General features: G+C 43.3%; 1 protein-coding gene across 1 annotated transcript in view; it reads left to right on the forward strand.

Annotated features, from left to right (window-relative positions):
* Positions 1-15,070, forward strand: part of ccdc39 (coiled-coil domain containing 39) — a 194,718-nt gene that overhangs the window by 168,689 nt on the left and 10,959 nt on the right. The window contains exons 17-19 of the mRNA XM_055645401.1: positions 7,794-7,934; positions 12,833-13,012; positions 13,435-13,526. Coding sequence (XP_055501376.1) covers positions 7,794-7,934; positions 12,833-13,012; positions 13,435-13,526 — 413 coding nt within the window. The remainder of the gene's footprint in view (positions 1-7,793; positions 7,935-12,832; positions 13,013-13,434; positions 13,527-15,070) is intronic.

Consider the following 15,070-nt stretch of genomic DNA (forward strand, 5'->3'; position numbering starts at 1 on the left):
TTCCTTTTCATGTTTCAGTGCCCTGGTTCCCATACTCCCTTCTGTGCCCCAGCTCACTGGAATATTTATTATCTTAGTGTGTGCCATTTCAAAAAAAAAAATCTAAAATCACATTGGAGTATTAATAGAAACAACATCCAATATCCTAAAATACCAAACCTGCAGGATTAAGAGTTTTCCTGTATGCATACCAAAATATCTAATACATCATCACAAATTACTGTATTAATGTTATTTGTCTTTAATTTAATACTAAATCCTTAAATTACGCTGCTCTAGAAGATACACAGTTGGTTTCACACTGCTGTCCCATTCACATTATTATCAATTTGGATAGACAATTGAGTTAAAAGATATAGAACAAAATCTAAACTGGTGACAAACTGAGTTGTGTTTTTCTTTGTACTACTATTTGTTATGTATTGATCCTGTATTGTATAAAACACGATTCATTCAACACTTTTAAAACTTAATTCATAACATCACTAGGTGAAGAATACGAGGATAAATTAAAGTTGGAAGAACAGAAACAGGCCATTGGAGAAAAATATAGATATAAACGCAGGCAGGTTCGGGAGCTCCAGGAAGACATTCTGGTAATCAATGAAAATAATTATGTTCCTATATAGGTGTTGAATAAAATATTGAAAATGGATTAAATTCAGATGGATTAACTCCATAACTTCTCATACTTCACTGCTGACTTACTCTGTCCTAATATTGCCATGTGTTGTCTTGACAGTGACTGCAAACGTCCTAATATATCATAATGTAATAAAGAGGAACTTCAGATGCTATGTTTTACCGAAGATAGACATAAAATGATGGAGTATGTGGGTCAGGCAGCAACAGTGAAAACATGGATAGGTGATGTTTCAGGTCAGGACTATTCTTCAAACTGCTTGTAGTAGGCAGAGTGGGGAAGAAAACCGGAAGTGAAAAAAAGCAGGACAAATCAGATCTGGCAACAGATGATCTTCAACAAATGACCTTGGAAAGGAGGGACCCTGATAGGCAAATTGTGGGTTAGAGATAGGTGCAAGTCCAAGAGGGATACATAGTTGCAGATTATGAAGTTAGTGAACAGGCTTTAAGTTGGGGGGGGGGGGGGGGGGAGTAAACTGGTGTAAGGTCAGGCAAGGTTCACGGGAGGAGAGGAGAGGTTGGAGAAAATTTGAGAATTCAATGTTCATATCATTAGGTTGTAAGCGACCCAAACTAAATATGAGGTACTGTTTCTCCAGTTTGCTTGTGGCCTCACTCTGGCAATGGAGGAAGCCCAGGGCAGAATGGTTACTGTGGGAATGGGAAGGGGAGTTAAAGTAATTGCAACCGGGAGATCCAGTTGGCCTTGGCGGATTGAGCATAAGTGTTCAGCTAAAACGGTTGCCAAGTCTGCACGGTCTCGCTGATGTATGAAATCCACATCGGGAACACCGGATGCAGTAGTTGAGGTGCTTGTGAACCCCTACCTCACCTGCAAGGATCAAAATTGATACCAGTTAAAATTATTGATTATTTGGGATTCACTGTTAATTCAACTCGCATGTCTGTGACTCTGCCCGAGGGCAAGAGATTAGTTTTAATTGAAGGCTGTAACAAGCTCATGGGGGAGCAATCACCTTCAATTAGACATGTGGCCAGCTTTTGATTGGCAAATTAATGGCTGCCTTTCCAGCTGCACACTATGGACCTTTGCATTACCAACATTTACAGAGGGCAAAAGTACAGGCACTCAGGATACATGCAGGTCATTTCAACAGGCCCATGCAATTACCAGCTGAAGCTATTGCTGAAGTACAGTGGTGGATAAGGAACATTTCAAATTGCTCCAGCAAAATTCTGATTGAAGAACCTTCAGTTATTTTACAGACTGATGTTAGTGCCCTAGGTTGTGGTGCTACTGATACCATTTCTAGCTGTGGAAGATGGAATATGCATGAGGCATTTATTCTCCAGTCACATGGAATTAATTATTTAAAGCTATTGGGAGCATTTTATGGGCTTCAGGCTTATTGTACCACCAAGCATCACTTACATGTTCAGCTTCAGATTGACAACACCACGGCAGTGGCGTATGTTAATCACATGGGTGGAATCAAGTCTGAATCTTGTGATAGATTGGCTAACCTTATTTGGCACTGGTGCATTAAAAGAAACATTTGGGTTTCAGCTGTCTACTTGCCAGGCAGATTCAACATGGTGGCAGACACCAGGTCACGCAAATTCAATGACAACGGAGGAGATTTACTAGAATGTTGCCTGGGTTTCAACAACTAAGTTACAGAGATAGGTTGAATAAGTTAGGTCTTTATTCTCTGGAGCGCAGAAGGTTAAGGGGGGACTTGATAGAGGTCTTTAAAATGATGAGAAGGATAAAATGATGAGAGGGATAGACAGAGTTGATGTGGACAAGCTTTTCTCTTTGAGAATAGGGAAGATTCAAACAAGAGGACATGACTTCAGAATTAAGGGACAGAAGTTTAGGGGTAACATGAGGGGGAACTTCTTTACTCAGAGAGTGGTAGCGGTGTGGAATGAGCTTCCAGTGGATGTGATGGAGGCAGGTTCGTTGGTATCATTTAAAAATAAATTGGATAGGCATATGGATGAGAAGGGAATGGAGGGTTATGGTATGAGTGCAGGCAGATGGGACTAAGGGAAAAAAAGTTGTTCGGCACGGACTTGTAGGGCCGAGATGGCCTGTTTCCGTGCTGTAATTGTTATATGGTTATATGGTTAACACAGAATGGATGTTGAATCATGATGTATTTAATGATATTGTTGTTCGGTATGGGATGCCAGATATCGATTTGTTTGCATCCAGACTCAATCACCAGGTACCGAAGTATGTTTCATGGGAACCAGAACCAGGGGCAGTAGCGGTAGACGCGTTCTCGCTACACTGGGGCGGAGTGTTTTTATATGCATTTCCCCCATTCTGCCTCATCAGTCGGTGCTTGCTCCAGATCAAGCAGGACTCCGCCTCAGGAGTTTTGGTGGTACCCGACTGACCTGTACAGCCATGGTTCCCTCTCATTTCAGACATAATAACACAGCCGATTATGGCGGTCCCAAAACGTAATGACCTATTGGTGCACCCTGTGACTGGGGATCAACACTGTATGATCGTATTAATCTGTTAATTTGCAGATTCTGAGGAGGCCATACCTGGGTCTGTGACTATCCAATCGCACCGTGGGCGTCATCACATCGTCCTGGAGGGATAGTACAAAAAGCAGTACATCTCTCATGTCAGGAAATGGGAGTTCTGTTTACATGGGAACATTACATAGCACACAGCACGCATATCAGATGTACTAGAATTTCTGTCCAAGCTATGTTTTGATGAAGGGTTGAGCTATATTCAGATTCAATTTCAATTTTAATTGTCATTGTCAGTGTACAGTACAGAGACAACGAATTGCTATAGTGCCATCAATAGTGCCAGGAGTGCTTGTGAACCCCTATCTCACCTGCAAGGATTACTAAGGTTCCTGGATGGAATTGAGGGAGTATAAGGACAGATGTTACATACATCTTCCGCAGTTGCAGGGGAACAAATCTGGGAAAGAGGTGGTTTGGGTGGGAAGGGGTGAGTGAACCGAGGGGTTGCAGAGGGGTGGAGATGAAAAGATGTGATTAGTGGTGGGATCATGTTGGAAGTGAAGGTAAAGTGGAAGGATGATATCGGATGCGGAGACTGGTGGGGTGAAGGGTGAGGACCAGGGGAACTCTGTCCTTGTTGTGTCGGGAGGGGGGGGGGAAGAGGGTAAGCGTAGAAGTGGCCCTTGTGGCTGAAGGGATCAGGGGGTATGGAGAGAAGGCAGGTACAGGATATTGAGTTGGATGATCAGCCATGATCATATTGAATGGCGGTACAGGCTTAAAGGGCCGAATGGCCTACTCCTGCACCTATTTTCTATGTTTCTATGTCTAATTCTGTGACACAGATGAGGGAGCCATCAATGACAACCAGTTGGAAACCATTTTCACTAAACAATGAAAACATTTTGGAGTCCTCGTATGGAGAACCTTATCTTGGGAGTAGATGCAGCAGAGACTGGGTAATTGAAAGTAGGGGATGGCATCTTTGCTAGAAATAGGTGGGAGGAAGTGTAATCAAGATAACGGTGGGAGTCGGTAGGTTAGTAGTTTGCAGAAACAATGTGTCTGCAGGGCAGTTCTGTTTGTGGAATTTGGGGAGGAAGTAGAAAGGAGTAGTGCAGGAGTGGGGAAAGATAAGGTTGGAGGCTGTGGAGGGCAGATCGCCACAGGTGATAAAATCAAATACAGACTGGGAGATGATGGCTTGGTGTTTGTAGTGTCATGGTCTAGGGGTAGATACGAGGCGGTGTCTGAGAGCAGGTGCATGCCTCAGCATGGTAGAGGTCAGCGTGCTAGACTACAAAGGCACCCGCTCTCACCTTAAATGGAAAATACTGGAGATAGTTATAAAGTCAGGCAGCATCTGTACAAAGAGAATCGGAGTTAATATTTTGGGTCAATGACTTTTATCAGAACTAAAGTCAATTTTAAATTCCTTCTTGAAAAATGTAATCAAGTTTTAAAATTGCCCCATTCCATTGTTTTGGGATTAATCAGGAATTTCATCGGAACGATTCTTTGAAAAAAGTGATATTGTGATAGATGAATGAGATTTTACTTCGGAGTCACGTGAGTGATTCGGTTAAAAAACTCCGCCAGTCCGCATGCGCGTCATTACATCTGACGCATGGCGCAGCGACCGGCTGGGAGGTGTAGCGCTCCTCCAGCGGTAAGTTTAAAAAGCCTCAGGTAAGTGTCAAACTTAGTCGGAGGTCTTTTACTGCGCTTGATAATTCTTGTTTCGGGAGGCAAGTCCAAGCATGGAGAAAGCGTTGAGAGCAAGGCGAGCCGTCGCGAAAGTAACTAAAGAAGACCGCGGGAGTGCGGGTAGCGGGCAGCCGCCTAGTTCATCTACTGAGTCGTTAACGGTAAGATCAGCGACTGCAGACTTGATCTGAGGGCACCATGGCTGCGCCTGTAAAGCCACCAGCAAGTCTTCACGGCCGATAGACTCGGATGAGTCCGGGAATGGATACCGTGTTTGGTCGGTTATCCAGGATGGAGCTCCTATTGGAGAGGATGCTCCACCAAGACACACTCCAGCAGGAGGTATTGTGTCAGCGCCGGCCTCTCCAAGAGCCCGCGCCAGCGGCACCTACTACAGGGCTGCTTAATGTCTCCCTCTTGGAGGAGGAGAGCATAACGGGTCAGTATGAATCTGACGCTGAATCTGTGGGTCTAGCAGTGGAGGCTGCCCCAAGGGATGAAGGGCACAAGTCAGAGGTACCATTCCTGGCAGCAAGATTGGCCATCCCAACAGACTCAGGAGAGCCGCTGGGTGAAGAGTTGGCTGCGAGTATTAATTACTTGGCCTCACACGAGCTTCAGGAGATGACCATAGTTGCAACGGCCAAGAAGTACGACACCTCGGCTAATTGTATCCTGCTTAAAGTGCCGGCAGTAAACCACGCCATCTGGGGCCATATGGGCGTAGGCATCAGGGCGCAGGAGATGAGGCTGCAAAGAGTGGTGAAGCTGCTCGCATCGGGCATTATGGCATTCAGCAGGTCGGTGGATGGTGGGCACCTGACTGATGTTCAGGAGGGTGCCCTGGCTCTCATGTGCAATGCGCACTTCGAGATAAACTGCCTGAGAAAGAGCGCATCCGCCCTACCATCAACCCGTAGTTCGCTGCCCTGTGTAAGCCTAGCAACATCCAGCCATCGAATCTGCTGTTTGGGGAAGACCTCGCAAAACGGGTGAAGGAGCTGGACGACGAGGCAAGAACCGTCGGGCTCATTAAGGCACCAATGGCCAGCAGAACCCTTCGGAGGCAGTACCCCTGAAACCGGGTCGGGTCAAGGACCAAGCCGGCCATTCAATGTGCGCAACTGGCGCACTCCAGCAGGAGCATGACCAAACATGTCTTTTCCCACCAGAACCACGGGACAGAGAGTTCCACCGGTAACCATGGAGGTAGGTGGGTCTGGTTCTTGTCGAAACATATGGAGTGAGAATCAATAGTGCCATCAATAGTGCCAGGAGTGCCCTGTCATCTTACTTGTGGCTGGGGTCGGACTACAGTCTGTAGGATCTCATCCTTTAATATCCTGGGTTATGAAGGGTGTTTTTAATTCCAATCCCCCCAGGACCAGATATTCTGAAATCTGGGATGTGAGCGTGGTACTCACGCTGCTTCGTCAGTGGGGTCCAGCCACATCCTTGTCTTTGGTCAAAATTACCCTTAACTTGGTCATGCTCATGGCGCTGATTTCAGCGCAACGGGTTCAGACTTTGCAGAAGCTGCGACTGGGCAGGATGGTGTCATCTGGGAATGACGTTATGTTTTACATCTATGATCTAATTAAACAGAGCAGACCAGGGGTGTCAGGATTCAAGCTTGTACTGTCAGCATATCCCACGGATTTATGGCTGTGTGTAATGGCGCACTTGCGATATTATATCGAGGTCACCAAAACCCTCAGAGGTTCGGAAGAAGCATTGTTTATTATCCACAAAAAGCCACATATGAAAGTGTCGGTTCAGACCATTTCAAGATGGCTGAAACAAGTGCTGGTTTGTGCAGGAGTTAATACTGACAATTTTAAATGTCACTCCACCAGGGCGGCATCAACGCCAGCAGCGAGGGCAATGGACGTCCATATCCGGCCGCAGGATGGTCAAATTAACTGACTTTTCAGAGGTTTTTATAACAAACCACTTATCGAACCCGGGGTGTTCGCCCATTCCATTTTAAGTTCTGTTTCATAGCTTCCCCCTGGGAGAGAGGGGTCGCTATTGTATTTTCTTTCTTTCTTTTTGGGAATCAAAGCATCAACATGTTAATGTGTACCATGTTTCACTGTATTGCTCATTATTCACTCATCCTGAGTCAACTGATGCAGTATGACGCCTGGATTCGTATCTACGGCATGAAATCGCAGCTTTGAAATCTTCACGGAATCACTCACGTGACTCCGAAGTAAAATAGTAAGATTAAACGAGAACATACCAGTTTGAAGTTTGACCTTTATGTTATGAGGAGTTACGATGAGCGATTACGTGCCCACTGCTCCCGGGCCCTCATATCATAAAGGTCATTTGGTATGGCTGGTTATAATCTTACTATGTTACTTCAGTTACTGTTATCTGTGATTTCACACCGCTGCTTTGAAGATTGGCGCGCATGCGGACTGGCGGGGTTCTTCACGTAATTGCTCATCGTAACTCCTCATAAAATAGACATCAAACGTCAAACTGGTAAGTTCTCGTTTAATCTTACTATTTTTAATAGGTCATGGAGAAACAATGTCAATGAAACAGCTCTTCATCCAAAAACATCACCCACTTCTCCAGACTGTAAAATAGAAGTTGGAGTATATCAAAATTCATACCTCACCACTTGGACAAATATCAGAGTTTCACCTTAGTTATGATTTAAAAAAAAAGAGATCTCACTTGAAACAATAACTTTTTCAATTATACCACTTTCAATTCAGTATTTATTTCAGATTTTTAGCACCTGCAGCTTTTTCATTTATGGGAATAACTGAATTGTTATGAAAATGTTGATTTTGATATTCCGTATTATATACTTCATAGCTTTTATGAATAAATCATATTTTCAAATAAAAATATAAATTAAAGATCAGGAAAGGCATTTTGACTAATTGAACAGAAATTATTTTCAATTATCCTCCATATATACTGCATAATGAAACAAAACATTGTGGCTTTTTCCTCAGTGCATGACAAACACCTTAGAGAACCTGCTGAAGGAAGAATCAACATTGCAGATAATTGTTCAGGAAAAAAATGATAAAACTGTACATCTCATAAAGGAACTGGATGATCAGAGCATCAAACTGGAAAGGGTGACCAAACATGTATGTACATATAAATATTATTACTGTTATAGAATTGTCAGATTGTTACCACAAATTAGTATTCCTTGATCACTTAGCCACATTTTACATCTGTGCTAATACCAAGTCAAGTCAAGTTTATTTGTCACATACACATACGAGATGTGCAGTGAAATGAAAGTGGCAATGCTCGCGGACTTTTGTGCAAAAGACAACCAACCAAACAAACTATAAACACAATCATAACACACATATTCTTTTACATAATAAATAATGGAAGAAAAAACGTTCAGTAGAGTTAGTCCCTGGTGACATAGGCGTTTACAGTCCGAATGGCCTCTGGGAAGAAACTCCTTCTCAACCTCTCCGTTCTCACCGCATGGCAACGGAGGCGTTGAATAATGTAGTGAGCACTGGAGCTAGCTGCGTAGCACAGGACTTGAGTACTCGCCCTGAGATGCATGCAGCTTTTCTCGTGTTCAACCGTGTCAGAACCCTCCTCACGTCGTGTTCGGACAGCAAGAATGTGTGCACATTCCTCCTTTCAGCTTCGGTAGCCAGCCCGCTTGAGGTATTGTCGATAGTCGGCAGACCTGGAGTGGTGTTGCCCCTCTCGAAACAAGCGAAAAAGGAGTTCAGGTCATCAGCTAGGGAGGTGCCGGCACTTGCGGATGAGGGAGGGGTGCTCCAGTAGTTGGTTACAATCCGTAGCCCCTGCCACAGGCTTCTGGTGTCCTGCTGCTCCATCTGTAACTCCATCTTGTCTCTGTACCTTCTTTTTGCGTCCTTCACCGCCCTTCGCAGTCGGTAGGACTCTGCCTTGTAGACGTCCATGTTTCCTGATGCCAGGCCTGAGTTGTAGGCAGTCCTGACATTTGACATATGCTGTAAATTACATAGCAGATCAAACAACATCTGTAAAGAAAAAAAACTGGTTTTGAGTTGATATCATCCAAGATGTGTCCGACCTGCAATTGTCCATATTCACTTCATTCAGTACTTTCTTGTATTGCGAGTCAATGGCAGCGGTGCGAGCATTCAGGGCCACATGAACAGACCTGTCTACCAGATGTTCTATTTGGAATTACTGATGAATGAGTGGTGACTGAATGTAAACAGCTCTTTTAAATGATTTACATTTTTTTCACATTTTTAGTTAACATTTTAATCAATGTTCAAGCTTCTATTTTCCTCAATTACAAATATTTTTTTAATCCATGATATCCAGTCGGTGATATTTTGAATTTTTGACAAGTTTTACAGGCAAATTTTGTTTTAGTCCTACTGCCCAAATTGCAAAATAGGTGATGTTGCCATGCAGTCTTTCAAGTTTGAAGACTGGGATAGCTTGGTCTTACAAATTGACAATGGCAGATTCCCAAAAGTTTATAATTGCCTCGTTGTTAAATGGCAAGCAAGCGTGGAACAAGATTAGCAGAAGGTTCTGACCCAAACTTTGTAATATTTACAATCTGTTAAGATTGTAGCTCCACAGAATAAAGAGAGGCTGTGACTACTCGGACAATGGTAGAAAATGTTGGTTACCAAATTAAAGAACAAGCAGAGCCCAAATAGCATTATTAAACTCGAAATGCAAAAAAAAACTGTCAGTCCTGACATTTGACATATGCTGTAAATTACATAGCAGATCAAACAACATCTGTAAAGAAAAAAAACTGGTTTTGAGTTGATATCATCCAAGATGTGTCCGACCTGCAATTGTCCATATTCACTTCATTAAGTACTTTCTTGTATTGCGAGTCAATGGCTGCATTAACTCTCACCTTTGAGAACTTTAGCTATGTTTTGTATTTCTTCATGATCTTTGCTAGCTAAAATCACTCTCTCACATTTGTCTTGTATGTCTTTACCTGCATCGCCAAGAACTTTACGAATATCATAGTTACTTTGTTGGAAACCTGCAAGTTATTCACTAATGTTTCGCCGCATTTCTCAAGGGAAGTAATAGCTTGTGGGAAGTTTGTAAAATTGGAAGCAATAAACACAAGATTGCGTTGGGGGGACTTTTTCTACATGATTTCACTGACTTCAGCAGATTCTTCTTCTTCAAAACAGTTGACGATTTATGTTATCTTTTCAAAATTTGCAGCATAGTAGAGTACAGCAGAGAGCCATATACCCCACCTAGTCAAAACGGGCTGAGGATGTAGCGGAATCTCAGATCCAATTTCCTTGAACAACTGCACACGTGACGGTGCTTTGAGGAAGATTTTCTTGACATTGGAAACCACGCGATCGACATTTGGAAACAAGCTACATATGTGCTTGGCAATTCTATGGAGTCCATGAGCTAAGCATGCCAAATGCGACATTTTGAGGATTAAAACTTTAAGTAGCACAAGAGCACGAACATTCTTGTGTTTTATACCTTCTGGCCAAAGTACAGCAAGTGAAGATGTAAACAACTGAGCAATAGTTGAGCAGTTTGACTTCTGCAATACTTCCGATGTCAACAAATAGTTCTTTGATGGTTGACCTGCCTCCAGTGTACCGATGACCACATTGGCAACATATCTCCCCACAGCATCGGTTGTCTCGTCTATTGAGATCCATATTTTATTGCGTGCAACTTCATCTCTAATTTTCTGCACAACAATGTTGAAGTTGCTGTCAACATAATTTTTCTGTAATGATGACTCGCTCGGTATATGTTCCTCGGTGTATTTCACTAAAAAACCTCAGAGATTTGTTTTCCAATTTCCACAGTGGAATTCCAGCATCAATGAATGCTTTGCACAGATCACTCGAAAACTCAAATTTGTGACTGGAGCCAGCAGTAAATGTTGTGAATACAAGCTTGCGTATTTCCTACCTTCAGTTTCTCTGCCTCCGACATGTTTAGCTGTCTGTACATGCTGGGAGACAAAATATTTCTTCTTATGATTCACTGCTTTCTCACATGCTTTGCAAATCAGCACACAGTTGTCTGGAGAGAATATATCACTCCCTTACGCTCTGGCCAAATCATTCGTTTTTTTACAAGACGTTGACTTGACTTTAGGCATTTTGACGTTTGCAGGGGTAGATCCCACAGGAGTGGGGACGCAGATCTCTACAGGCAGGTCAAGTATAATCTGAGAAGAGGAATCAGAGCTGCTAAGGAAAGGTACTCTGAGAAGTTGAGGAGTAAGTTCTTAGCAAATTACTCTTCTTCAGTGTGGAATGGTTTGCAAGTAATCACAAGCTACAAGAGAAAACCCCCACTCCTTGGACAATCGTCAGCTGACCAACGACCTGAACAAGTTCTACCAAAGGTCCTATAGCAGAGCAAGATAGGCTACTCCTGCTAAATGCAATGGACTGACGTGTAGTACGCTATGGAGGGGATCATGGGCATTTTTCCACGCCGATTTTAGCAACCTGAGCCTACCTAACCCGACGCGACTCGCACTGTAATCAATGTTGCGGGGCAACAGTTTGTGTGGGTTAGAATCATAAATCTGTCAGTTCAAACTTCTTGTCAAGAATAAAATTTGATTCTGGTAATTGTCTTTTTTAATGTTTTTTAAATCATTTCTTTTTAAATAGCTCACAAGCAGTGTTTGAGTTGATTTTGTAGTAACCGGAACCGACCCGACTCGCAGGGTGATTGACAGGGGGGGACTTTTTGTGCGTGATTATAGGGTTAGATTCATAATTCTGTTAGTACATAATTCTGTTGATTCTTGTTAAAGAATAAAATGTTTATAAACACACATACATGAAAATTATATAAATGTATATAACACACACAATTATATTTCTTCTAATCCAATAATGAACTTTATTTCAGACTAGACAAGGGACATTAAATAAGAAACATTGTAAATAAGAAACATTGTAAACCTCCCTGCAACTTCACACACACTAGGCCTTATCCCCCCCGGCACTCTCTCGCCTGCCCCCTTACTACAATGTCCCACGCCCCTCTCCCCCCCTCCTATGCCCCTCTCCTCGCTGCCCCGGACCCCACACCCGCTCTCCTCGCTGCCCCGGGTCGCGCACTATCTCTCCTCGCTGCCCCGGGCCCCGCACTCCTTCTCCTCGCTGCCACGGCCCCCACACTCCTTCTCCTCGCTGCCCCGAGCCCCGCACTCCTTCTCCTCGCTGCCCCGAACCCCACACTCTCTCTCCTCGCTGCCCCGGGCCGCGCACTCCTTCTCCTTGCTGCGGATCCAATCTTTGGCCGGAAGCAAGAAGGCGGGAACAAGAAAGCGGAGCAAGATGGCGGAACAAAATGGCGGGGGCTGGTTGCTAAAATGAGCTATAAAATCGTCCATGAATCCGCCCATGAACGTACTTCACTTTTGCGTGAGAGTAACCCATCTTGCTCTGCTATAGGATCTTTGAGTTCTACTGCAGTTTCGATAAACAGAAACTTAACCCTGGTACCCCCACACCCCATCCCCAGCCAACACTTCACACCTACTCACAGCCTGACTCTAGTTTGAAAAGACTAGATCATTCCCCACTCACACCTACCCAATCACCACTTCACACCTACTTAAAGCATGACTCTAGTCTGCACAGACTGGACCCTTTCCCACACACCTCTTAACACCCACTTACAGCCGGGTTTCGCCCCGGTAGTGTAAATTTTCTTGTTAAGTTACGTTAAAATGGCAAAAAAGGCCTGATTTAGGCACTCAATCGTGAAAAGGGCATTATCTTTCTGAAATCATCAAAAAAGGCATGAAAAGGCACATGGCATTCATGGCAAAATCCTGGCTCTAGTAATTATGTTCCAATAATTTTTATCTGAATAAAAAAATAAAAAAAATTACACTGGGGAAGTGATTTCACAAATATTTTCTATTACTGAGATTTCCATGCTTTCTTTCTATTTGCCCAAATTATCATCTCTGATAATTGTACCTTCAAAAAATTCTGATACTTGTATCAACTTTCAAAATAAACAGTGCTCCAGAGTGGTTAAAGATGTACGTTCCAAAGAGCAAAGTTCTGGAGAAACCCTGGAGGAGCAAGACATTGATCTTCGCGAACTACGAGACTTTAACAGGTCATTAAACAGGTTATTAGCAGAAGCGATGAGTGATTGTCCAAGTTTGGCTTCAGATCTTCAACTTTACTTTGACCAGGTAAAACAAATTTATGGGGGAGAAACTACTTTAAATGTTGATTTTGTTTTTTAGAGGAAGTGGTTAAAATCTTTGTTTACAGATTGAGCCAAAATTTACTATTAAGTGGGTAAAAAATGGAATTGATGAAATGAGTTATCATCAGAAATGCAGTTAGTTGTTAAACTAACAAATATAATCCCATAATTAAATCTTTTTTTTTGCTCATTTCCAGTTGGTAAATATAAATTTAAATGTAGTGCATGAGTTAAGATAACCAAACAGATAAATGGGTTTGGTATTAGTTACTAAATAATTCTATTTATATTAATGAAAAAATTATGAACCATAGAATGCAATGGAAAATCTGTTAAAGAAAATATCGATTTAATATCAAGATGCTTCATAGTTGGATAAACCTAACTGCAGATATTTTGATTTAGGCTGGCTTGCCATTACCAACTGCCCCAACACCACCACATAGTCATCGTAGTTCTCGATCATCATCAGTTCACAGCTCTGTTTCATCTCAGAGGTGAGTATCTCACAAATAACCTTGTATGAATCATCTATGGTACATATCTTGACAAAATATATGGTACATATCTTAACTAATGTCATAATTGCTTACGTACACAATCCTTTTATTACCAACAGGATACATTGAGCAATTGGAAGGGGTTGTCTTTTTGTTTTGTTACGTTGGATCCATAGCACAACCTTTTTATATGATGTGCATTAACTACCTCCCTGATCAGGTTGAGTTTATTGTCATACACACAAGTATGGTGAAGTACAGGTACAGACGATAAATCTTGCTTGCAGCATCATCACAAACACAGACTCAGACAAAAACAAATTACATATAAATTGCATATCTTTCTTATCTGTCTATTTATATATTACTAAAAGTCTGATCTTGACTGCTTTTGGCTCGCTGTGGTGTGATTTCCGAGAGGGCGCCGCCACCTACGGCCGTCATTTTTGGCCACCTCGCTCAGAGCCCCCTTCCGCGTTCCTGGACCAGAGTATTTTTCCCATCGATGAAGAATCATAGAGATATTAATGTTTTTAAATAATTTGCCATTCTCTCTGCTGCCCCTGCTGGAGGGAGGGGGAGGGACTAGAAAACCAGGAAGTGGTGTGCCTCACTCAGTCTCTGCAAAATGGAGGAAGCCAGAGGGTCACGTCTCCCTGAGCTCTGAATAATACTGAACACATGTCTACTCAACTGTGAGTGCCTTTAATGTGAAAATGAAAATATGGTTGGTTTGAAGTAAAAAGGCATTGCCTGCAAATGGTTGTTTGGGAAGTTTGGGTTGAAGTAAAAAGGCACTGCCTGCAAATGGTTGCTTAGGGGGTTTGGGTTGAAGTAAGAAGGCACTGCCTGCAAATGGTTGCTTGGGGGGTTTGGGTTGAAGTGAAAAGGCACTGCCTGCAAATGGTTGCTTGGAGGGTTTGGGTTGAAGTGCAAAAGGCACTGCCTGCAAATAGTGCCTTTTCACTTCAACCCAAACCCCCCAAGCAACCATGGTCTCTCTCCACTCTCACCCCACTCTGCCCTTCTCTGTGTCTCTGCCCCTCTCTCTCTGTCTCTACCTCCTCTCTCTCTGCCTCTCTCTCTACCCCCCTCTCTCGCTAATCTCCCTCTCTAGACCGCCTGCGAGTTGGGGGCTATGCATGAGTGGATAAGGCGGGGATGGGGTAAAAGGAGCTAATGAATAATAATAATATAATATCAAGGGGGGTGATTAGTGTGTGTGTGGGGGGGGTGGTTAGTGTGTGTGCGTGTGTGGGGGGTGGTGGTTAGTGTGTTTGCGACGCCGCAGGCCGCCCACCCCCCGCAACCATGCGTTGAGGGGACGGGACCCAACGAGTCCCACTTGGTCTAGTACTGTTACTAAAACTCTCATCTTGACCACTTGTCTGCATTGTAATTAAATTTGCGCAAAAACTCCCCCAGAGCGCTACGATTTTTCACCACCTTATCATTCTCCTCTGCTGCAAGTCAAATAAGTTTTATTCCGATCGGTGAAATCCGCCCCTTCTGGAACCCGCTGTTAAAGCTGAAGGGGCGAA

This window comes from Leucoraja erinacea, chromosome 14 (genome assembly GCF_028641065.1).
Source record: "Leucoraja erinacea ecotype New England chromosome 14, Leri_hhj_1, whole genome shotgun sequence".
NCBI lineage: Eukaryota > Metazoa > Chordata > Chondrichthyes > Rajiformes > Rajidae > Leucoraja > Leucoraja erinaceus.